General features: G+C 43.7%; 1 protein-coding gene across 2 annotated transcripts in view; it reads right to left on the reverse strand.

Moving 5' to 3' along the window:
• Nucleotides 1–351: 351 nt before the first annotated feature.
• The window catches only part of SFMBT2 (Scm like with four mbt domains 2), a 122,523-nt gene continuing 98,647 nt past the window's right edge, over nucleotides 352–24,227 (reverse strand). For both annotated transcript variants that reach the window (XM_005446200.3, XM_055711470.1), the window contains 6 exons: nucleotides 21,676–21,785; nucleotides 13,498–13,673; nucleotides 11,814–11,986; nucleotides 9,801–10,049; nucleotides 9,507–9,635; nucleotides 352–7,689 (listed from right to left, as the gene is read on the reverse strand). In XM_005446200.3, coding sequence (XP_005446257.1) covers nucleotides 7,549–7,689; nucleotides 9,507–9,635; nucleotides 9,801–10,049; nucleotides 11,814–11,986; nucleotides 13,498–13,673; nucleotides 21,676–21,785 — 978 coding nt within the window. In that variant the 3' untranslated portion in view covers nucleotides 352–7,548. The remainder of the gene's footprint in view (nucleotides 7,690–9,506; nucleotides 9,636–9,800; nucleotides 10,050–11,813; nucleotides 11,987–13,497; nucleotides 13,674–21,675; nucleotides 21,786–24,227) is intronic.

Consider the following 24,227-nt stretch of genomic DNA (forward strand, 5'->3'; position numbering starts at 1 on the left):
TAAATGAAGACTTCACCTTTTCCAGATATCCTCCAAAAGCACTGAAGAAAGGCAGTTCCCTGGGGCCATTTGATCTGGCCAGTCTAAAGCTCACTGTTGATGCTTCCCTCCAGGGACAAAGAAGGAGCCCAGAGATGCCTCTGCAAGTGCCTAAGACTGCACAGGACAAATCCAGGCTGGCCTGTCCTAAAATATGCACGAGGTCGCTCCAGATGGAGGAAAGCTGGTATTAGCCGCGAAGCCAAGCAGATGGCTTTCTCACCTTACTTCCTCAGGGATGAACCAAATACATCAAAATACAACCCTCACTGCCCAGCCAAACAAAAAAAAAACTACCCCAGAGACAGATACGATTTATTGTTACTTTAATAACAACGTGGCTTACAATTGTTTCAAGTAAAAAGGGGATTTATTTAATTTTGAATAAAAATTAAAATATAACTCTGAATATAGATTTTCACTTATTTACATGAAAACATATATACAGAATAGAATCTTACAGCAAACTAACAACATGCCCTTTGCCCTGTGAACTTTAAAAAGTAAAAACACCAGCATTGATTTATATGTATATATATACACATACATGTACACACACACATATATACACATATATATATATATACACACACACACACACATATATTGTTGTAACACACCAAAGGGATTATATACATAAAGTTTGAATCAAATCTCTGGTACAAACTGGAATGCAAAACAATTCAAAGGTTTCCAACGTGCATCACCACGAATGGACCGTAACTGCTGGTTTTGAAGCTAATTTCTGTTGTTCCATAAGAGACAGCAGGGTTTTAATTTTTTACCTCGTCCTACCATGGTACATGAGAAGACTCAAGTCCCTTCAAAGCCTGCACTTGGGACTGTCATCTCTGGCGGACCGTACTGCAGCAAATGCCCGGCTGTACGTGACATCCCTGCCTGCATACATGGAAGTGTCACAATACTGTTCCCCGGATGTTTTCTATCAAGCAGGTCCCTGAAGGTGAAGGCTGCTGGAATGACTTCACATCATCATATCCTGACCTTGTCTGGCAGAACAGGGACTGGGAAATTTAATGTGTAAGTTTATAAGCAGATGCAACATCCATAATCTCTGGTGAGACTGGAGCAGCAACAAGCAGGTGGAGTGACTCGGGAAAGATCATTTCCAACCTGTCACATGGTAATACAGAGCAGAGTGCTTTTTAGACTCACAACCTGAACCCAGGGCAATGTCACCTTTTCCTGTGGGGGAGTTTTAGCTTCTGACTGAGGTCTGAGAGGTGCAAGAGGAGGTTCTTCAGGCCTTAAACCCAGAAGACACAAAGAAGCTGGGCAGAAGGAAGAAAGACTGATTTTGCCTACTCTCCAGCCAAAGTGCCTGGAGCCACCTTAGCCAAATCTCTTTATCTCCACTGGGAAAACAAAATACAAACGTTTCAGCATTTTAGCTGAATAGTGGGTGTATTGCCAACTTCTTTACTTCCTCTCACCTGGCCCCTGCTGGGACTCAAAGCATCTTTGCTTTGAAAAAGGTCTCAGAGAAGCCTTCAGGAATGATGCTTATGGACCATGGCTATGCTCCTCTGCTGTGAGAGGTCCCCCTCCACGAAGACTCTCTCAAGCCCAGAACTCCAACCTCTATCCTTCCCTGAAACCCAACCCCCCAGACACACATCCTTGGTGGTCATCAAGACCAGGAACATCTGTGGGTAGGTAGCCACATGGTAACTGACCTGCTGCATAAGGCTGCTTGGGCTACGAGACCAATCCAGCAATATTGTCACTGGAAACATCTGTCCTGCCACAGTGAGCTGTGGGGAACACCTGCCCTTCAGGCTGCACAGATGACTCCTTCAACAAGGTGTTGAAGCAAGGTCTCCTTGTCTCACCCGACCTAACTGCTTGTCAACAGAACACCCCCATGCTCATCTATAGTGTGATGATGGATAAAGACATGTTCTGCTGGTACGTGGTGCCATGGGCCATCACAGATGCTGGAGTTTTAAATCATGAACATGAGACCTTTCTCAAAGAATTAATATAAAAGACTAGAACAAGAGAAAAAACGTGAGTATTTAGAACTATGACCTATGTTGGTTTTGTGTGCATTTCACATGTCTTCTGCAAGAGAATTCCAGTACGTCGCACCAAACTATTGCAAAACCACTCTTCTGCAGGACAGCTGACATTTAAAGGACTAGCGGGCTGTAAAGCTCATCTTTTGATGACTGTCACATATTCTAAATTCAGTCATTAAGATCATTCGTACTTCTTGCTGGAGTATTGTACCAAAGAATAAATGAGAATATTAAATGCTTCTGCTCCTTTACTGGGAGTTCATGAGCACCTTAGGACACGAGCCCTCTCTTGTTAAGTCTAGCAGATTTCAGTTGGATTTCTGCCTGCCAGAAGAAGGAGGGGTTTACATTTTATGTTAACTAACTGCACACTTTTTGACTTCTAAGTGAAAAAATTTGGTGAAGACTTTGTCCCACAGCCCACACATCTGCGAGGGCCCTTCCACTAACCTCAGTTACTTCTGGATCAAATCCTGAGTAACAGATATCCTTAGTTCTGCATCAGCTGATGTGATGAAGAGTATTACTGAGGGGAAAATACACATGCACGCACATTTTGAAACAGTTTTAAAATAATTATACTGTATAAAACTTCTCCAAAACTCACATGACTGGGGAGAGGGGATATTTGTTGAGTGTATCTGAGTTCAAAAATCTACAGCCACAAGAAAAAAATAAAATCCTAAGCTTAAGACACTGCAAAATACAGAAAATACTTCCTGGAGGAGGGAATCAGCTTTGTAATCCCCACCAATGGAAAATACAGCGTTACATAGCACCAAAACAGAGCCCTTAAGACTATATTTATCCACATGTAATAAAGCTGGTTTTAATGGTGCTCAGTTGCAGCATGTTCTTCTCTTTTGGCACTTGAATTTGTAAATGGGAGGAACAGTCCGAGCTCATCATTTTCTAGACACACTGCACCAGAAAAGCAAAAAGTATTTGAAGTGCCCTGATGGTACCGAGCTTCTAAAACACTGAGATGGCACTGAAGCTCTGCCAAACTCAATGCTGTGCCCTGAAAAGACAAAAGCAGGCTTTCCAGGTGACCACATGTTGATCATGGCAGCACAACAGTGTCTGATTTGCCTTCATAGAGCTGAGATGGTGTTTGCTCCACACCACATGACTGGGGACTGCAAAAGGTTGAAGGACAAGCCAAGGAATTGTGACTTTCCAGTTTAAGGCAAATTAGCTGTTTACCCAGACTGAAATATTAATGGGGTTTAGGTGTCTAACCTTCTGAGAAACTTTGCAAATCCTAGCAAACATTCAAATACCTCTGACAATGGGGGTCAGGCCATCTCAGCCAGGACATGCACCTGCTGGATGCTGCAGTAATTGTATAACCATTTGCACTGATTTCAGTGGTTACTGAGGGCACATAGCATTTCTAGGAGGTTTTCTGCACCCTACAGAACAAAACTATCAAGGGCTATTGCATATGGTTAACACAGCGTAGCTGAAGACCCTGAAATCCTCAGAGCTGAGAGGCCATAACACCTCCGAGAGGTAGAAAAAGCCAGGGTTTGGTCATCCTGGCACTGAGAAAAAAAAAGGGAGTGTGGATGGGAGCTGTGTTTTCGAGCTGGAAAGGGAAGAAGATGAGCTCTGAAACTAAAGAGAGCATTCTTCTTCAAGGTGGGAGAGAAGCATCCATGACAGCAGGAGGAAGGCAGGACAACCAGACAGGGAACCATGGACATTCCCTTAAGTTAATGCTTTAATTCAATTTCAGAGACTGGTGCTTTGGGCCTGCAGACTGGGAATTGTCTAATTCTGTCAAGGGAAGTGCTAAGGAGGTTGGGAAATGGCAGGGACCTGCCCGTGGATCTGTTCAGTCTGACTGAGTGCAAGCTCAAAAGAAGCCAGTGAAGATGAAGATAAGCATGTACCACACTCTTCAACCCCCTACTTTTGCTCCAGGAATGCCCGTCCCTGGTCCTGCCTGAAGAGTAGCTAGTAACAGTTGCCTGCACACCCTTCTTGTGGGACAAAAATGGTCCATGGGAATGATGTGCTGCATCCAACAGCCCAAAAGCAACAACAGCAGGGTTGCTCCTCAGCCCTTGATAATGGCCCTGGATAAACATGAGTTCAGAACTTCACAGTGGTGGCCTTTTGTAGCTAACACAATAAATTTCAGGCCTGAACGCCACATTCAGAACAGGGAAGGAGAAGATGTGGCTTCTCCAGTGTCATCGGTGTATCAGTGAAGTTGCACCAGCTCTGAATTTAACTAAGAACAAGAGCTAGACCAAAAAAGGAAAATAAAACATTCCAGTGGCTTATACTTCTATGCTGCAAAATAAAGTGATATTTTACCAAGATTTGGTTTCCAATTTGAAGTACTTCCTTTGAAGTACATTACTCCAGAGCCTCGTTAATGTTCCAGAACTGAAATGAAGTCCAGGCAAAAGTAATTCCTTCTGATCTCTGCTAAAGCTGCAAGTGACAATCTGAGCATACTCTCCAGTTAAACTACACACTGTTCATTTTCTGCTTTCTCAAGAAATTGTCTAAGAAGTTCAGCTCCAGCTTTTCTGGAAGACAATCACTGCAGCAGACAACAGTAGCCCAATCCCCTAGTTCTTCCCAACCTGAAGACTTAAAGAAATAATAAAGCATTTTCCACCCAAGGCAGTTCTAGGATAGAGATTTCAGGTTATCATCTTCTCCGAAAGGACACAGAACAATAAATGAGACAACAATGAAGAACAGTAATTTGAAAGATGAATGGTGAGGAGAGAGAAACCTGAGGAAATAAAAAGAGCCGGTGCAAGATAAAATGAAAATGTTTTTTTTTTGTTTAATAGGCGAGTTTTAAATACGGTTAAACTTCCCTGAACAGTCAGTAAAGACTCCCGTGACTTGGACTCAATGCTTCACCCGTCACCTGCTTGGCCAGCATCAGAGCGGGTGGCTCTCAGAGTCTGTGGCTGTCTGCTCCCCGACCGTGCCTCCAGGAGTTAGCTGCCATACGATTATCTACAGTAACAAGGCTGATGGAGAAAACAATGACATTTTTGCAACACGTCCCAGGAAGCATTAAACGTCTGACATATCCCAGTGGCCAGAAATTCCAAAAATGTCAGAGCAGAAAAGGATGCTCAGAAGAAGGTGGATGCAGTAAGTAAAGGATCGGTGCAGGGATGCTGTTTAGCAAACAGACATTCTGCTTCCCTTCCTTGAAATGTCCTCATATGCCAGTTCTCCTGACAGTAGTCTTTTGGAAACTGTCTCCTGCTAGAAGATGTTTACCAGCCGTCAGAGAGACTGGGCTGGAGGAAGGAAAAGCTGGGAGAAGCACCCTCCGTGTTTTTCTCAGCTGTGCTCTCATTCTGCTGGGCACAATCCTTCTGTCTTCAGAGACGAAACAAGGAGCAATGTTTTTAGAGGACCCTACGGGAGATCCAAAGCAGTTATCAAAGCAGTTGCATGGACACAGTCCACTGCTACCATCAGCACGAAATTCAGTCTAAAACCCAGTTTCTGAATGTCTGCACCACTACAGAACCCTGTTCCTGGATTTCTGAGAAACAAAAGAAAATTACTTGATGCAGAGGTGACTGCTCTTCCCTTCAGTTGATGAGAAGTTGAACAAGATCTTCAGTACGAACAGCTGAACACAGATCCAGTCCTACCGATCTCCTATGTAAGAAAAGTTCTAATGAAGTCTCAGGAGCTGGCAGGATCTGGCCCAGCCTGCAGTGCCCGAACCCACCACACTCCTCAGTGGCAAATGAGGAAACTCACTGAAAGACAGACTAGAAACTCCTCAGCAATGCATGGCAAACAGAGTCAATACTTCTTGCCTAACACATGCTCTAGGGCAGATTCACATATAGTCCCAAATATTTATTTCTGAGGCTTTCCCCCACTAATCCAAAGAATTTAAGGAAACTGATGAAGGAGAAAGCAGCAGCTATAGCCTAGTATTGGTCAATAGGTTCTTCTGAGCTCATGGTGGTCAGCACGATTATCTGATCCAAGTTTTCTGTCCCCATATGGTATGTGCTTGAGGTGGGGGTTTTCTGGCCACTAACACTGGCCTCAGATTTAGGGCTAGAAATTACATTTCTTTTTGAAGAGGTCTTCACTGAGTAGGCTTTGGCATCGCAGCATGGTAACAGAGCTGTGTGCAATTTCTAGGCTGAGCTCCCTGAGGCCAGGGAACAGGGGTCTGTTCATGGTTTGAGAACAAAAGTCTGCCAAAGTCAATGGCTTCCTATGAAATCAGGCTAAAGCTCAGCACAACCCACTTGATTCACCTTCTGAAGGATGGATTCACTTGCACCTTAAAGTCAGAGCAAAATTCAGACATGGTCTGGTCCCAGTTTGGATCTTGCTTTTAGGATAATTTTACATCCCTGCAATGCCTCCAACCTTGCTGAGTTACAGCAAATTCAGGCTCAACATTGGGGGCTTTATGTAGACTGCATTGGGCCAGATCCTCAGCTGGTCTAAAGCACCATGGCGTAAACAGCCTGTAAAGATTGATGCTTTTTATTCCCACCTAGCAACCAGCTTCATGAAGGTACAAATGAAACCAGCATTCACTCAACAGTCTCATCATTAAATCTGAATAGTCTTTTTTTTTTTTTTTCCCCCACCCTGTGGGGCTCCAAGTTGGGTCTTTCAAGTGACTTGGATTTAAGAGGATGGGCTTGACTATGTATGCTTTCATGCATGTTTCTGAACATGAATGCAGCACTGTTCAGATCCCATCACAGACACATTTAGCTTATTGTGCACAGCCAGCACAGCTCAGGACACATTACCGCGCACTTGGTCTTGTTGCACCCCTGTCAGTTCACTGCAGCTTTGTCTGATACCGTAGAGACTGTGGGATGAGTCCTGTTCATAAATTACTCAGGAATAACAGTCTATAACTGATATAACACTTTTTCCTTTTGTACGATTGGAGAGGCGGGAGAAAAAAAAAGCCCAATGATCACTAAGATCAGATTTGCAGTAAACCCCAGGTGATGCTACAAATGGTCGCTTACATTTCAATATGAAGGAAGTGTGTCAGACTTGGATAAAAGAAATGTTCACATCCAGAAATTGGCCTAGAAAAAACATCATCATCATCTGGAAATGTCTGACCCTTCTCCTTGGGAATGTGTCTGCCATCGGTAGCTTTGTTTTAATGAATGACAAACCATCTGATCCATGTTGGCCTTGCACCACTGTGTAACGGCTTGGCGAGGCTCAGCAGGAGAGGTGCCAGCAGTCTTTTGATGTGCTTTACAAGTACAGAAAAATCAGTTCAATTTGTTACTAGTTTTCTGGTGTGGGGGTCGCTTTTTTTTTTTCTTCCCTATAGATTAACTTCCAGTGCTTCCAATTCCATGTGTTCTTGGAAAAGAGAAGGGATTGCGGAAAAAAAACCTTGAACAAGTTGAAATGTTAAAAAAGAGAAGGAACAAGAAGGAGAACAGAAAGAAATCGAGAAGTGCAGTCAGTTGGCATATTGTGCATAGAAAGCAACTTTTACTCGCTCAATCTGGTGACACAGTTTGATGGCTGGCCCAAGCTTCAGCTCCATGCACTCCTGCACCGTGGGCAGTGTCAGTAACAGAAGGGCTTGGCCGTCGATGTCCTGGGGAAGAAAAAAGACAGGGAAAATGGTTTCGTTTGTGGACCCTGGAGGGCAGAAAGCATAACGAGATCTGGAGAAGTAAGAAGGGAATTTTGTCCCCAGAATTAAAGGCAGTTTTGTCCTCTGGCCTTTCTCCCGCTTTGATGCTGCTCATCTCCTTTCTCTGAGATACATCTTGCTTTTTCAGAAGTTGTCTAGTTTGTCTTCACAGGCTTGTCCCCAGTTCAGGAAAATCCTCCCAGCTACTGAAATGCAGGATCACCTTCTACAGAAACTCTGCAGGGTCCACAGAGATCTGATTAGGCCTATTTTACAACTAAGGAACTGAAACAAGGGGGAGGCTGCAGAGAGCACACCAGGAGACACAGGAGGGACCTGAGTGGAGAAACTGATGCTGGTCCCACTGCCAAATCAGACCCTTCCCCCGCCTTTTTTGGCCCATGATCTTCTCAGCACAGTTTTATGTCTGCCTCGCTCCATGCTGTGTCCCCTGGTCCACCCAGAGCCTTGCTCTGCTTCAGCTGCTGAACAACCAAGACAGGGGGCCAGGACCACCCAGAACCCTTGCAATCTGTGTGTCCCAGAATCACAGAATGCTGTAGGCTGGAAGGGACTTCTGGAGGTCACGTCCTTACCTCAGGCATATCTATGCACCAAACTCCATGAACTAACATCCCAGACAAAAGCCATTTTATTAGGGATTTCTGTTGGCTTTATGACCCTCTTCTTAATTAAGAGCTCAAGTCCTCTACATTCTTGAGTAGACTGAGAAGCAGACAAGCTGACTACAAAACTGCTTTTTACACCTTAGGGGAGGATCAGAGTCAAAGTGCAGAAAAAGCACTGTAACTCACAGGCAACATCAACTCCCCAGGACAGCCCTGATTAGACAGCAGTAAATGCAAGGAGGATTTGGACACCTTAAGCACTGCTTTGATCAGGACTGTCCATGACTCAGGTTCCTCTTCCACTGAAGCTTGACAGCATGGCCCACTGCACCAGAGCTTCCTTGCAAATCACAAGGAAAAGCTCCAGTCACCTGTGTTTGATTAAAGCCCCCATAACACTCTTTGGCAAAGGAGAAACACCAAATCATTCTAAATATGATTTCTTAGCACTGCCCTTTACTTTCAGCAGCGTTAGCCAAGGAATGGCTGTTTCTGTATAATTTTTACACGATCACACAAACTTGAAATAAAGAGCATTGCCTTCCGCTCCTGCAAACCTATCTGTATAATGAGAAGATGCTTGGCATCTCCTAAAATTAGATCATCCAAGGGAATGACTGCCACATCTTCACTGGATGCAGATGGGAAGTAGGTGTTTACATACTCAAAGCACCTAGGTGTTAGTGACAAATTCAAGGAGCCAGTTTTGGGTTCAAGCAGCAGTTTTCTGCTTCCCAGGCCAATATCGTACAACAGGGTGGAACACATGTGGCCAGGAGAGACAGCTTGCTATGGACCAGATAATGACTACCTGTTTTTATGCCAAGGTGCTTACCTATGTGATGCCAGGATGGCGTTGTGGACCTTGTCATGAGCAAGAAAGGTCTAAACCTTCTGCCTTTCACAAGGACTATGGCTATAGGGTTTGTGGTCTCTCCGAGGATCTGGCAAGGCTCTGACAAGTTTCTAAGGGTTTCCATGCCTTGCCAAAATTTGTGCTATAGCTTGTCCTGAAGGGATCTAAAGTCTGGTTGTAATCTCTTTGTCAAAGCCCCAGGCCCAGATAGTGAGGTGGTATGCGCTGCTCTTACTTTGTGATGTGAATAGGCACGACAGACACAAAGAGATGAGTTACATGAAGGCTTCTACCTGCTCCTGAAATATTTTGGCAAGAGGTGCACAGTCAGTCAGTTTAATAAACCTCACGACATCAGTCACGGTCCACTCCAACGGGTTACTGTCCAGGATGAGTTTCTCTTCCTCTTCTTGCTTAACTTCCTAAAAAAACCACAAACAAACCCAAAAGTTCTTATAAAGAAAACTACCTTGTGTGGAGAACCAGGGCACAGGTGCCCTCCCCAGATGAGGAAGGCTTGGCACTGAAGGTCAATTTAGGAAGAATACTGCAATTAATTGGGAGTGAAAGCCTATGGACATACTCACTTCCTTGACCTGCGGGCACTTCTCCACCTCACCGCAGGAGTGGGGCTGCGGTCTCCGGCTCCGTCGGGCTCTCTCCATGGGAGGAGGTCTGTCCAACTCAGTGCTGCTCCGCAAGGTGACCGCTCGCCGGGGCCTGGCAGAGGGGACCTCAGCGGAGGAGGTATCCGTCTGGTCATCCCGGAGCTCTGAGCTGGTTTCCTCGCTTCCCGTCTCATCCTCTATCGCGTCTGGCTCGTCATCCTCACTCTCCTGCACAAGGACCATCAGAGAAACAGCGTCCAGGCTCAGAGATTAATACAGCAGCAAATCAAAAGGCACTGGGTCAAACTGCATGCCCGTGCCCATGCCAGTCTGGGGTAACATTTTATTTTAACCAAATTACCTTGTTTTCATTACAGTGCTAAAGTAGGTTAGCCCTCAATTTAGATTTGTTATGAAATGTAAGAGAAAAAAATACACGATGGACAAATCCTTTTTCTGTTTCTAACAAAAGGTCAATGGCAATAAGTCATCTGGCATGAAACGTTCCTCTGCTGGGCTGGCATCTCAAACTTCATGGCACTGCAGGTGTGCATGAAAAGGGGAAATGGAAAGTACTAAAAGGATAAAATGAAACTCAGGTTGCCTGAGATGAAATAAAATCAGAAACGGGCTTGAATTTAAACCTTCACCTTGCTTCAAATTGTCGTGCATGCCGCTGGTATTGCAAGAAAGGAAATTTTTTTAAAAAAACATCTAAATATACAAGTGCATATTTGTACTTGATTTCTTAGCTAGTGTTTCTGTAAAACCCAGGACAGAGGATTTTGCCCAGATTTCCCTGCCTTCAGCTCAACAACTAACTGCTGAAGGTGAAGATTGAACCAGATTCCTGTTATTTCCACCACACAGAGCTTGCAAGCACACACCAACTGATGGAAACTATGTATTTTGAACTTTATACATATGGAAGTTGCCCAAATGGCTTCAACAGCCTAGCTCTGTTCAAAGCATGAGCATACATCCAAGCCATATGCTCAGGCCGTAAGTGAAATAACAATTTTAGACAAAGTTAGTTATATTAGCTGAAAGGTTAAAACTTGACTAATGTTTGGTTTAGGCTTAACATGAGTTTAAATTCCTTTGAAGCAGGTATAATCTAAGGAAATGAAGCAGATATACACCTAAATGAGGACCAAGTCGTGAAGGTACAAGCAATTAACTGAAAGCTGACTAAAATATCCCCCTCCAGCTGAAGCAGAGGGAATTTAAGTAAATCAGCTTTACTTCACATTGCACATAGCACCAGTCGCTGGCACTCAGCTGAGAAGGGCAACCGCACAGGAACTTTGTCATTATTATCATGGAAAAATCACCCAGGAACAGTCCACGTAGAACTAAGTCTGCTCCAGCCTGTATTTGGTCACGAATCACTGCTAAAGCTGGGACCCTGTCATATCGCACAGCATAGTGGAAAGACTGAGGCCTCAAATACCATTTATTTGGGACACAAACCATCTGCTTGTATTCTAAAGCTTCTAGAACGTCTACTGCTTCATGCTGTGAGCCAAAACCATCATGAATGGTTGGTGAAAAAATAAAAGCCCTTGAAACCACAATGGCCCATGAGTCCATATTATTAATTGTAGTATTTAAGAGAACTTAGACATGGACCGCAGACCTCCTTCACTCTGCTAGGTGCTGTGCAAAGCATCTAACAGGCTCACCCACCTGCCTACAGGCTTACAAGGAAGCAAACAAAGATATAGTATTAGACAGAATGTTAGCTAGTGAGCATTATGAAGGTGGGAGCAAAACCGCTACTTCCTGACTCCAGAATGGATGTGGCTGAAAGTCCTCAAAGTGTTCCTAAAAAAACAGTCCAATCTGAGAACAAGAGAGTAGCAAGGAGGGATTCAAAATGGAAAACTGAAATGTTGAGGTTTGCTGAGAAGCCTCCCAAAAGGAAGATGCAATGGGGGGACACAAAGGTACCAACGGGTTTTTGCTGATTTATCCCGGTGCAACACATACCTCTGCAGAGCCCGCAGCATTCAAATCGACAGCTGACGATCTCCTTTTTTTCTGCACAAAGATGGATTTCCGCCTCTTTCTGCGTCTGGCTGGCTTGACATGTCCACTTTTCAGGTTGTTATTTTCCCCAATTGGTGGCTTAATGATTTTTTTCCTCTTCCCATAATAATACGCTGGAGAAATACCCATTAAAAACTGTAACCACCGAGAGAAGGAAACTTTGGCTTGCTTCTTGCTACTAATTCAGTACTGCCCTCTAGATGCACTTTTATGAAGAACTTCAAAAATACATTGATTTGGGACAAATGTCCAGTAAATACAAGATGTCATCTTGGACTAGTGCAGAGTGTTACAGTTCTTATGTATACGGATTTATTGATGATGAGTGAGGAGTTCAGAATTTAACAATATGTACTTAGGCAAAGCTTCCACTAAGCCAAGCAGTGATTTGGAGGGAGAGAGACCAACATGTGTCAGATTTGATCCAATGCACTTCTGCATGAGTTAACAGTCTTAGATACACTTTCAGTTGCTACTGGTTTCAGCAGAGAGTGAAGAGGGCCAGCTATCCTGAATTATGCATGTTTGTTCAGTGCACAAAGGAACAAGTTTTTATCACCTTCAACTATTTCATGGCCCAAGTTGAAACTAAGGATGTGAGAGTCCTCTGACCTTAAATGAGGTGCTTGTGTTAGATGCCTTTTGAGGTGCTCTACAGCATCCCCTGGGGCTGACAGATACTCTGCTCTTCACCAGCTAGGGTAACTAAATGACACTTGGCGCACATGTCGAAGTTTGTAACTGAGCTGAACCTTCCGTCAAATCAATGGAGATGTGAGGAACAATTCATCCAGCCACATACAACCACCAACTCTGAGACGAGACAATCTCAACTGGAGCTGTTCTAGCTGTACTCCTCCAGCTCTCCATTTGCTACCAGTGGGAGCTGGGAGTCTAGATCAGGTGTAGACTTCTAGAGAAACCCATATTCAGTGATCTCAGTATCTCCCTGAGCCCATTTCACATTCTACTCTTGCACCAAACAGAAGCTAATAATTGGTTTAAATCAGTAATTCTGGGGTTTTTGCAACCTTTGTGGACGAAGGACAGCACTCACCTCCATTTTCCTGACCCGTTTAAGAGCCAATAATATCACTAACATTGATAATAAAAAGCACTGAACACATGCCTAACTTCAGCCTTCCTGAGCAGACAGAGCCAATGCTCCCAAACTCCTTCCAACACCTCTGCATTGTGTTACTGGCCTGAGCCGATGCAGACGCCAGAAAATCTTCACTTAGTAGGAGAGGATTCATCTCACCCAACGAAGCTGTCCCAGATGTAGCAGCTTAAATCTCAGCTAGCCATTACAGGTTCCTTTTATGTGCTCCTTATATTAACTTTGCATTTGAAAAAAAGTCAAGACTTCCAAAAAGTTATGACTTTTGAACAGATATATGAAGATGGAGTGAGAGGGACAGTTTTCTGGAGATGCCTATTTCTCCATACAGAATACTAAGGGAGCCTGTGGTGGCCTGGTCAGGATTAACTAACTGGTCTTAGATGAGAGGAATCCTACTCACTATTAATGTATTACACAACTCCTGCTATTCATCACTAGCTCATGCACAGTTCCCCACTGCTCTGATGCCCAGCAACAAGAAGCACTTTGGCCAATACTCACTGTACTTGGTTTTAGTATGAATGGAGCAGTTTTCTGGGCAGACTTCAGCCACCAGCACAGGACTGAACAAGTTGGGGCAGCACTCCAACTTTGCACAGACTCTTCTGCAGAAATCCGCTACCTGATCCGACGTCCGCACAATCTTAACAGTCGCCCTGTATGTCTTCCCTCTGTATCTAGAAAAAAGCACAAGACCCCATGTCACCAATCAAGCCATGTTCCCTGATGCTACAGACCAGATGTTCCTCTGTTAGGAAAATACTTTCCCTAATGACTTTTGGAAAGGTGTCTCTCTTGGGAAGGCACACAGAATCAGTCTACTTGTTTTAGTGGCTCCACTTCAGATAGACTTGAGGAAGGAAAGGCAAGGTGAAATGAATCAGAGGTGTGAGCATGATTCAGAAAGGAATGCATGTGCAGACTGGTGGTATCTGTAGATATGGCAAGAGATGGAAAAAAAAGATCACAGTAGGCTCGGGGAGGATACTACACAGGAGAGCAAGCCCATACTATGAAATGATGCAAAGCTTGGGGGAGAGGGATGTAGTCTCCATATATTGACCTGTGATGAGAAGCTTACATGTCTTGCAGAGCTTCTGGTCACCACCCTGTGTTTGGGCTGCACTGGAGACTGTCTCAATATATACACATACACATATACAATACATACACATATACAAGGTCTTCTCCCTTGCCATCTTTCTCGAGGCAGCTCTCATATACGTTCTAGCACACAACAAGCCTACGGTTTCATTGTGCCAGCTGCAGTTACTGGAATAAGCACACTGTGTAGAAATATCTGAGTGAAACTGTCCTGTCTCCATACGGGGACTAGATGACTTCACTGCTATGAGATGTGGGCAACACAGAACCTGAAGAACTAATCAGGAGTCTCCCGAGTTGTTTGACGCGGATGTACCAACAGGCCCTAAAAACCAATCCCTACAGAGAATGCTCAGAGCAAAAATCCCCAATGAAAGGTTTGTCTTAAATTTGTTATCCATGTGCCACTAAAACATTTATTTCAGTGTTTTATATGAACTGTTTCTGAGCGATAAATGGCTAAGAAAGATCCCTGCTGTAATGCGTTGTAGATGTGAACTCTGAAAAACCAATTATCCCCATAATTTATTAAACAGCAGCACCACACTATTGTAAACAGTGAGATAAGGTTTTTAAAACACCTCTTACGTATCCTGAGGAATGCAATGCAAGAGACAATCATGCGAGCGCCTGGTGCTAAGCCATTATAAATGTGCTTTAGAGGAGAGAAAAGTAACACACACAAAAGAAAAAGAGGAGAGACAGTGAAAGAAAGATTACTGGATGGGAGGCAATGAAAGACACAGATACAGTCATCAGGAAAAATGAGACAAAGCATTTGTGAGAATATTAAGACCCACAGCTCCCCAGCAGGGAATCAGCTGCTGATAGTCAGATACGGAAGAGGAGGAAAAAGGTGAAACAAAGGAGATGTAGCTGGAGAGGTAAACTACACCACATGCACCCGGACCCTACTCCCTCTCTGTAGGTTTGAGTTGTACAAAGCAACAAAGAAACCACCTTTTGCTGCTCTCCCTCCCAAAAACTCTTTCTGGAAACACTGGGATATAAGAAAAGTTTGAACCTGTGGTACACAATGTGTTATAGCAGGGTACCCAAATGAAACTTGGGTCTGAGAACAGCCCAGTCCAACCATCCTTATGCTGTAAAAAACTTGATCCAAACTACCACCTCAACACAGAACTCTTACATAATCTGAATGAGCATTTCTGCAAGGCATCAGGCTCTGATACCCCACCTGGTGCCCAACCAAGGACCCCAAGACGTGAAGACTATCCTGGATTCATTCACCCAAATGAATGAATGAACAAATTACTTAATGAGCCAGCTCTTTATGCCCCGTGACAGACCTGGAGCGATGAAATAAGATGGCAAAAGGATCCTTCCAGGTACAGAGCACTGCTACCCTAGCTTCCCTGTGAAACAGCTACACAGGCAGGCTGGCAAAAGAGGGTTTGGCAATACCCAATATCAAAAGAACAAATTCCACAGGCATTTAAATATCTCTACTTATAAACGTTTTATATTTCTTTTCAATGTGTTTGAAAAGACTCCTGCCCTTATTACTTCTCCAGGAGCCATAAAGTTTAACGACAGCCTAGATCACTAGGTCAGTAACTGCAGAATTTCACTGTTACCTTCACTTGAACCCAAACAAGTTTGCTTGGACTAAAGCATCTCTTCCAGAAAGCACCAGCCACCCCTCAAGGGTCTCCACACTGGAAGAATCCTGGCAGTGGGAGCACCTGTACCTGTACCTCATGAGCCCATGTCTCATTTTATGTCTGGATGTGTCTGCATTTAACTTAAATTTATTTGTCCTTGTTCTGACTTTCACCACTAGGACGAAAACACTGCATCTGGTTTTGTTTCCCTGCAAAAGCACTGTAATCAAATTGCCTCTTGATGTTCTTTCTTATAAGCTAAGAAAGCTGCCTGATGGGTATTATTCAAGGATGGCTGACTTCTTCTGACTATGCGCTTCCTATTGTGTTTGGCTGCCCAGAAAGGACCCATTGTACTAAAGTGCCTGGTGAAAGAAAAAGATGAAACCAGGAAAATTAACAACTGACTGATTTCACAGTCTGGTTTGAATGCAACCCACACAGTAATTAACAGAGCGGATGGCAAAATGGAGATCAACATGACTGCAGCAATCAGTCTCAATAACCCAAGGTGTTAGTACTGGCCACAGTATTACTTTTTACATGATTTTTGCCTTGGCAGCACCTCTTTCAACTATAAACCAGGTTCTACTAATATTTTCCATATTCCTCACACACTAAAGATTTTTAACACAAACACCACCAAATGTAATCTGAGCTGTTCCAGGACAGCCATGTGGAAAGAGCGCCTTTGGATACAATCAGAAAACCCTTTTCCATTAGCATCACTCAAAAAATTACCAACTACTAACACTGCTATTGATGTTTTCATAATAGGACTCCCAGCCACTTGTAAGCAGTAGAGTAACCTGCATGCACAGCACAGCAACACTGGAGACTTGGAAAATAGCCGTATCAAGCATAACATTTTCAGTTTTGTTAGAAATCATTGTTCTTTTAAAAAAGGTTTTTCAGCTAAAGCCAAAGAAATCTTCCCTTCCTCTTCCCCTTTCTTTGCCCTCACATCCCCAAAACTGGAGAAACCCTTATGGCTGAAATTATTTCCACAAAAAAATATACTTGGGATCTTTGCTGATCCATGAGCAACAACATTAAGCTAATAGCACTTTGCTGGCAGCTTTCTGTTGAAGCTTCCTTTGGTGATAAAACAGATCAGAGGTTCATGAGAACAAAGCGAGTTCTAGGAGCTCCAGTTAGGGACCACTGTGTGATGACACGAAGTCTTGTGCTGAAGATACTTCAAAGAGCAAGAACACTGAGACTACCCACATTTTCAAAAGTCTCATCATAAGGGTTACAGCCCACAGTTCTGGCAATCCCTGAGACTAGTTTGAATAACTCAGTGGCTAAAAGCTTCAATTCCCTTTTGGGGGACCAAGAACCCTTATCTATTCTTCTCCAAGAAATTTCCAATCTGTCTTACTAGCTTAAAGTCTCCCAACTATGCGAAGTTACCTTCCTCTAAGCTATTTAATCATCCAGTGGCATTTTACACTCTTGAAGACAGGGTTCAGAAAGGGCCCTGGAGTTGTTCTGGTTGTACAGACATGTCTCATAAAGACTCCTCCTGATCATGGAAACAAAGGGTTTAAGACATTCCACTGGTTTTAATGACTTCTGTCTCCAGTATTCAGCATGGAAGGCCACCCGGTCACACTAATTCACCCTTGCAGTGCCTCAAAAAGTACACACCAGAGCTGACGTGGAAGACAAACCAGATCATATGAGCTGTAGCTTTGTACCGACCTTTGAGGAGCACCGTTAATAACTGGCTGCCACTTGGACTCCGTATCACTGAACCCTTTGGTTCCATTTACCTAATTTGTACTACAATTTATAGTACCTATAAATCATATACCTATATATATAGTACCTATATATAGTACCTAATTTGTTACTATATATAGGGCTACAGCTTGATATATCCTTACCACATGAACCCCTTTGGGTTCAGTTGTCCAGCCAGCTTCCCACTCACCACACACATGTTCAATCCACATCTCCACAGCTTGGCTTTAAGGATGTTACTGGAGACTGTGTCGAAAGCCTTGATAAAATCAACATAACGAACTTCCACTGCTTCTCCCTCAGCCACCAAACCAGTTACCACATCAGGCACAACCTGCCCTTTGCAAATCCATGCTGGTTCTTGCCTGTCAACTGTTAGTCCTGCATGGTCTATAGCTTCCTCATGGAGGAATATATAGCTTCCAGGAGGATTTGCCTAATAACCTTCCCAGGAATGTTAGGCTAACAGCCTGTAATTGCTTGGATTCTCCTTCTTGCCCTTGTTGATGAGGACACTTCCCTGATCATCATCAGCTTTCAAACCTGACAGCAAGTGGTCTTGCAGTGACATTGGCCAGCTCTCTCAAGCACAGTTGACTGCATCTCACCTGGCTCCATGCACTTGTGCACCTCCAGTTTGCTTACAGTGTCTCTAGCTTTCTTCCATTTACTGTGGGTAACGCTTCACTCAAACTAACAGGGACCTGGGAGGCCTGAGAGCAACCCTTGCCAGCAAAGGCTGAGGCAAAGAAGACTTCAAACACCTCAGCATCATCTATTACAAGTGAAAGTCAGCCTTCTAACTAAAGCACCCACAGTGAAAAGACTTTGAAATGCAGCCTCATAAATAAGCAATGATGGCTGCAATGGGGTAAATATTCCTACAGTTCAGCTACTGGATTTGGACAGCTCTCAAAATTTCATTTAATGAAGGAGCCTAGGAATACTCATCTTTCTTGTTTTGATTAACTGGCTTTCATGCAAGACCCAGGAGATAATTCTCTGCGCGTGCTGCAAGTCCTGCAAAAATGAGTAAGTCCAAACAGCCCCACTTACAGCCCTTAGAAATTAAAACCCTTAAAAAGCATAAAGTCCCTCAAGCATTTTATGTAAAACTGGGGAGCCAAATCTAGATGTAGGCACTGAACTTAACGCATCAGAACTATAAGGGTTGAATGCCTACAGCTTCGGCTGGCCCTCATGAGAATTCAGAGGATCAGGCCTGACATTTCTAACTCATCATCACCAATAAATCAGGTTTGACTATTTTCACAGAGAGCCAGCAGCGCTGATGGGAAGCGACTGCCATCACACATTGCAGACACATCTCTTCAGACAATCTAAATTGTTTATCTTCTTTGCAAGGCTAGTGTAATTGATTCTGTGCTGTTCACTCATGACAGCAGAGTAAACTAAATGCAGGTTGCCCTAGGACTCAGGTAACGCATTCCTGGCAGTGCACAGTTTGGCATTTGGGCCAGTGGGAAAAGCAGTCTGCTCTTCACCGTCCTCCTCCCTCCCCTTTGCTCTACCCTACTGCAGCCACCACCGCAAACAAACAACAACATTGTCAAGATCCAAGGAGTTGTCAGTTTACATCAGAGGGAAGGCGGTGACACGACATGTCACATTACAGCACAGACGCTCCAGCTGGCTGTAGAGCTGTCATCATTAGCAGCAAGACACCATCGGGAGCTGGCGTAGCTGGAAGTCAGTACAGACAGGCGTTTGCTCGTTACGGGTCTCTGTTTAAGATTCTGGAACGCAACTGACTGTCATACCTGATGTAAGGTGTCATGTGCCGTTTGCACATCCCATGGCATCTGATTTCACGACCATGTTTTCTTTTCTGCTTCTGCACAACCAAATGCAATTAAAACCTTGGTATGCTTCTTGATGAAGCAACTCAAGCAAACCGAGGAAGGAAAAAAGAAGGAAGTCCTAGGGTAGCACAACAGTCTCAGGGCTGTTGTCAACGCTGTGTCACCCACTCTTAAAAGTACTCAAGCTGCACACAGGCAAGCTGGTGTGAGCACCAAGCACTGCTCTGTGAGCAGAGCTCCAGCCCTAGAAGGCAGATAGCTACAGCAACAAGATGCCGTCCCCGGCCATGAGCTCTGTCTCCTCAGGAGCCAGAGGACATTGCCACACTGCATGAGAATACATTGCTATGCTCAGAAGTCACTCCAAACCTTGCTGTCCCAGCTCTGAGCCTGTAATGATCCATTCTGTAGCTTCATAAAGTTGAAAGCTGCTGCTTGACACACTGAAGAGTGGAGGTTGCTGCCTCCTGGGGTAGCCATCATACAGGAACATGTACGCAGGCTGTGACTGGATGGCCAACATAAAATAACAAAGCCTCCTTGCTGGAAAGCAGTGGTAGACTTTTATCTGGCTGGCTATGTATACAGAAGGTATATCCCAGCAGGCTGCCTGTTCTGCTAAATAGATGGGAGGAGGGAACAGACCCAGGAATGAATGGGTAGAAGCATCATGTGGGACAGTAACAGAGATGGAGGTGCTCATTACAGTATGATTAGCACATCAGGTAACAGTGAGGGAAGATGATTATTTGATGTGATACGGATGAGTGACAGCCTCTAGCAGCCCATAACTGAGTTGGTCTTCCTGGTGTAAGCACAACTGGAGTCAGCAGGCTGACGGGGTTCGCAGTGGATTGGGCTGTAGACATAGCTGACTGTCAAGGACAAGACATCCCTGCGTTTGATGGTCAGTTAAACGTTTTTCAGACTGTCTCCCATCAGAAATAAGGATTGCAGCAGCCTTCAAGAACCAGATACTGCTACTTCTGCACCAGGCGGATCTCCACACTTAAATGAGAAATCCCAACAAAGTCCTATTTTGGATACTGCTAACAGGAAAACTGTCCACAAGCTCAATTCCTTTCAGGATAGTAGATTAAGATGGGGCATTACAACTTGCTTTCACAGCTGCTAAGTAGGACTCTGTTATCTAATGGTTGCTAGTACAAGGTGTGGCATCAATGAAACCCAGGTCATGGACGGTGGCTTGTTTTTAATGAAAATCTGCATGCGCAAGGATGACTTTTAGATTTCCATCCACAAAATTTCAACTGACAAACACAAAAACATGACTTTCCACATGGATGAAAGAAGCAAATTAGAAATAGGGTTTTCTAGTACCTTTTCATTTCTATTTTCAATCCTCTTTAGAAAAGCCATTTCTGAGGACGCAGAATAAAAGGTTCTCAATTCTTCCCCTCAACCAAAGCACGCATTCTGCAATATCTGCACGGCCAAAGATCGACTACAATAGCAATCAACAGTGCCATATTTGACAGTCAATCACTTCAAATAACCAAGAGAAAATTGCTTTTATTTGAAAAGGTGTAACAAGAGTTCAGTACAAAGGGTGAGATTCGCTGCATTGAACTTCAGTCCTCAAAAAGTCAAGTTAGTCAGTGGAGAGAGCTGTCTTCAGAGAACTATTTGTTGACATCCATCTTGAAGCGGGAAGAACTGCTCCTCTGGAGAGAGCTTAGGTGTGACTCCCCTCTTTCAGAGAGACAATGGTTGTTGAAATACATCTTAAGTGTAGTGCCCATTACATAAAGAAGGGATAAATGGGTAGATTTTAAAGTTGGAAGGGGAAATTGAGTATTTTCTAGATACAGTTTTCTTAGGTGGTGTTTACATGATAATTGAAACATCTATTCTAGAAAGGCCTCAGATCTCCACCTGAATCTCAAATCTGTTTGCATTTTGCCTTAAAAATGCTCAAAAATGTGTCCCTGCTATTTTGTTTGCACTTTTTTTGTGTGGCATTTGTTCTCACCAGGTTTTTTCTGCATCAGAATGACAGGCTCTATATTAAAAACTGTAATACTCCTACATTTAGAAAGCCAGGAATTGAGTTAATTCAATAATAGCCAAGCTTATAGGAACAGCTTATCATAAAACTCAGGACTTCACTGAATAAACATGGCAGTTTTCATCAAAATCTGGATGGCTGCTTGGAGAAAGCCAATAGAAATGAACCATTCAGGTGAATATTTCAATTCTTAAGCTGCTACAGAATGAGTCAAATGATCCAATGATGCAAACAATAATTAGAAAAAGTAAAACTCTCACAACAGAAAAAAACCTTTGTTCCTTTTTCTCCCCCAGTTATTTCCCTTTTTGAAGCCTCCCAAATAAAAAAGCACACACTGAAGACTTACTTTGCTTTAAGTGTTTCCTCTTGGAAATTCCACTGAGGGTCTTCCACTAGCTGCAGTTCTCGTAAAACACTCCCTGGCTTGTAAGCTGCATTGATCACCATGCTGAGAACCTATGAAGAAACAACACCGACAGCACTGACGGGTTTAAAAGCAGTCCCTCACCACACTGAGCATGATCTCAGGTGTTGCACAAGCAGGAGCAGCTTACAGGTGCCAAGTTAGGTACAAAGCTGCACAGGGTAAGCGTTAGATGCAATGAGAATTGGTCCCAGATTGGATCAGTGTGTCAAACATACTGTAGATGACACATCATTTTGATACGGTAACTGCATTAAATGCTGCTAGCTAACCCCAAATATCTCCTGTTTATCCATAATTTTTCTTTGAGACAGATCCTCCCACCCAAAGCAGATTCCATTTGCTGCCACCACAGTGGCTCAATTTAATAAAAAAATGAAAATACTTCCGACAGCTCAACCAGGTACAAAGTCGTGTGTGCCATTACACACTGAACACTAAAGGAGAAATTCATGTACTTGAGGTCAGCAATATGCTTAAGCATCTGCATGCTGCGTGCCTTGACTGTATTAAAAGAATATTAATGAAGTCAACACAAAAAGAGTTTGCAGGACGTGTGCCTGAAACCCAGTGTGTGTCCACTCTGTACAACAAAACGCATGTGCCAATCCATTTAATCCTAAGTCTCTCAGAATAAAAATGATTCTTACTATTGGCTCACGGAATCTAAGCTTTAATAGTCTACACTTTGCCTAAGGAGATAAATAGAAGAAAACCAAATCTCTTAAAAGCACCAGACCATATGTTTGAACACTCTGCATTGCATGCACATGAATGACCCCACAGTGAGCCTGCACTGTTTTTAATATAATTTAGCTCTTTACCTAACGCCTGTTCTTAATTCTTGAGGGGCTTGCAAATTATTTCAGGATGATGAGCGTTAAGTTTCCCCAGCACCCATGAACGTGGTTCATCAGAAATGAAAAACGAAGTCATATTGCAAAGAGTAATGTTATTTATGGTGGGGAGTGGGGTTGGGGTTGGTTAGTTCCGAGTTGTTTTTTGTCTTTTTAAATCCAGCAACCTGAGGATTTGCTAGTATTTTGAAAACCTTGTAGGATTAAGCATTTTCAGGCAAGGGCTTCCCTTAATGCTGCAAAGTACCATGTAAAATGGCAGTTTGAGTTATTCAGCTAGGTTATTTCCTAGAAGTAAAATCTGATTTACCATTGGGCCCTTAGAAACAATTACTCAAACCACTCTTCCAAAAAGTGCCATTAGAGACACCTAAAGCAATGCGGAATGTCTCACGCAGCTCTGATCATCCGTACACCTCAGAGCACTCTACGAGGAAGGGCAGGAGCACACTCCCTATCTCACACAGGGGGAAACTACAACACAGATTTACCCACAGCTTCCCAGCTGGTTCCCATCTCATCACACAGCCCACTATACTAGTTACCAAGCTGCAGTGATTCCCAAGAGAACAAAAGCAAGCGTCCGAGTGAGCCCATCCAGTGGCTCATCCGCATCTCCTCTTGCCTGCCTCTCACCGTACAAACCGATGGGGCACCGGACTCCGACACGGGACACTGAGGCCCGATGTAGGGAAGCCAAAGGTGGGTCTTCAACACACATCAAGTGCCTGGGTAGCTCCCACACTCATTCACAACTCATCAAATGTGTTTCCCTCTTCATCAGCAAATCCAGGGAATTATTTAATGCCCACGCAGGAGCTTGTTGGGAAAGCTCTCCTTAAGCACACTTCTACAGCCACTCTGCTTGCCAGTGGCAAAGCTGGGAGCAGAAAGCAAGTGTCTTTTGCTGACCAGCTCCCACAAACGGTGCTATCCTGCTCCTTTATCAGGGCGATGGTGTTTTTATGAGTTGTCAGAACAGTTGGGAAATGAGCAAGACAAGAAAACCCAACCCTGCAAATAACAGCACGGCCATGTCTGGGCATTATCCCAGACACCTAATGAACTCCAGCCTTGCAAAGACACCCACAATACCAGGACTTTTCTCAAAGCTGGCTGGTCATCAACAGGACTCTGTAAACTTCTAAACTTAGTTTTTAAAAAAAATGTTTTGTAAGAACAATCATTTCCCTTTAAGGGAAAAAAAGATGTTTTTTTAAAAACTCTGGCTTTCACTCTTTGTGTATCTCAAGTCACTGGTTTTGGCATGTTACCCTACAGCAGAAGCCCATCACCATGTTAACAGTGTTAACTTCTAACATTATCGCTTCATATTACACACTATTAAACACTAGGGAGAAACAAGAACACTGGCTCTTGTGGAAAAATTAACTCTGATTAAAGGAAAACCAGTGAAGAAACCGAGACCAGTTGCCAAGTTTCCAGTTGTCAACTTTCTCTGGAGATGGAAAGTTACTTCACCCGTATCAGACTGGTCAAATTTTGATCTGATTCACTAAATTCCCTTTGGCTGGAGTGTGACAGTCTGATATTTAGGTAGTTCTTTTCAGTTTTTCAGCCTTCTCCATCAGGAATGGTTTGGGTACAGCCAGTGGT

The sequence above is a fragment of the Falco cherrug genome, chromosome 5 (genome assembly GCF_023634085.1).
Source record: "Falco cherrug isolate bFalChe1 chromosome 5, bFalChe1.pri, whole genome shotgun sequence".
In the NCBI taxonomy this organism is placed as follows: Eukaryota; Metazoa; Chordata; class Aves; order Falconiformes; family Falconidae; genus Falco; species Falco cherrug.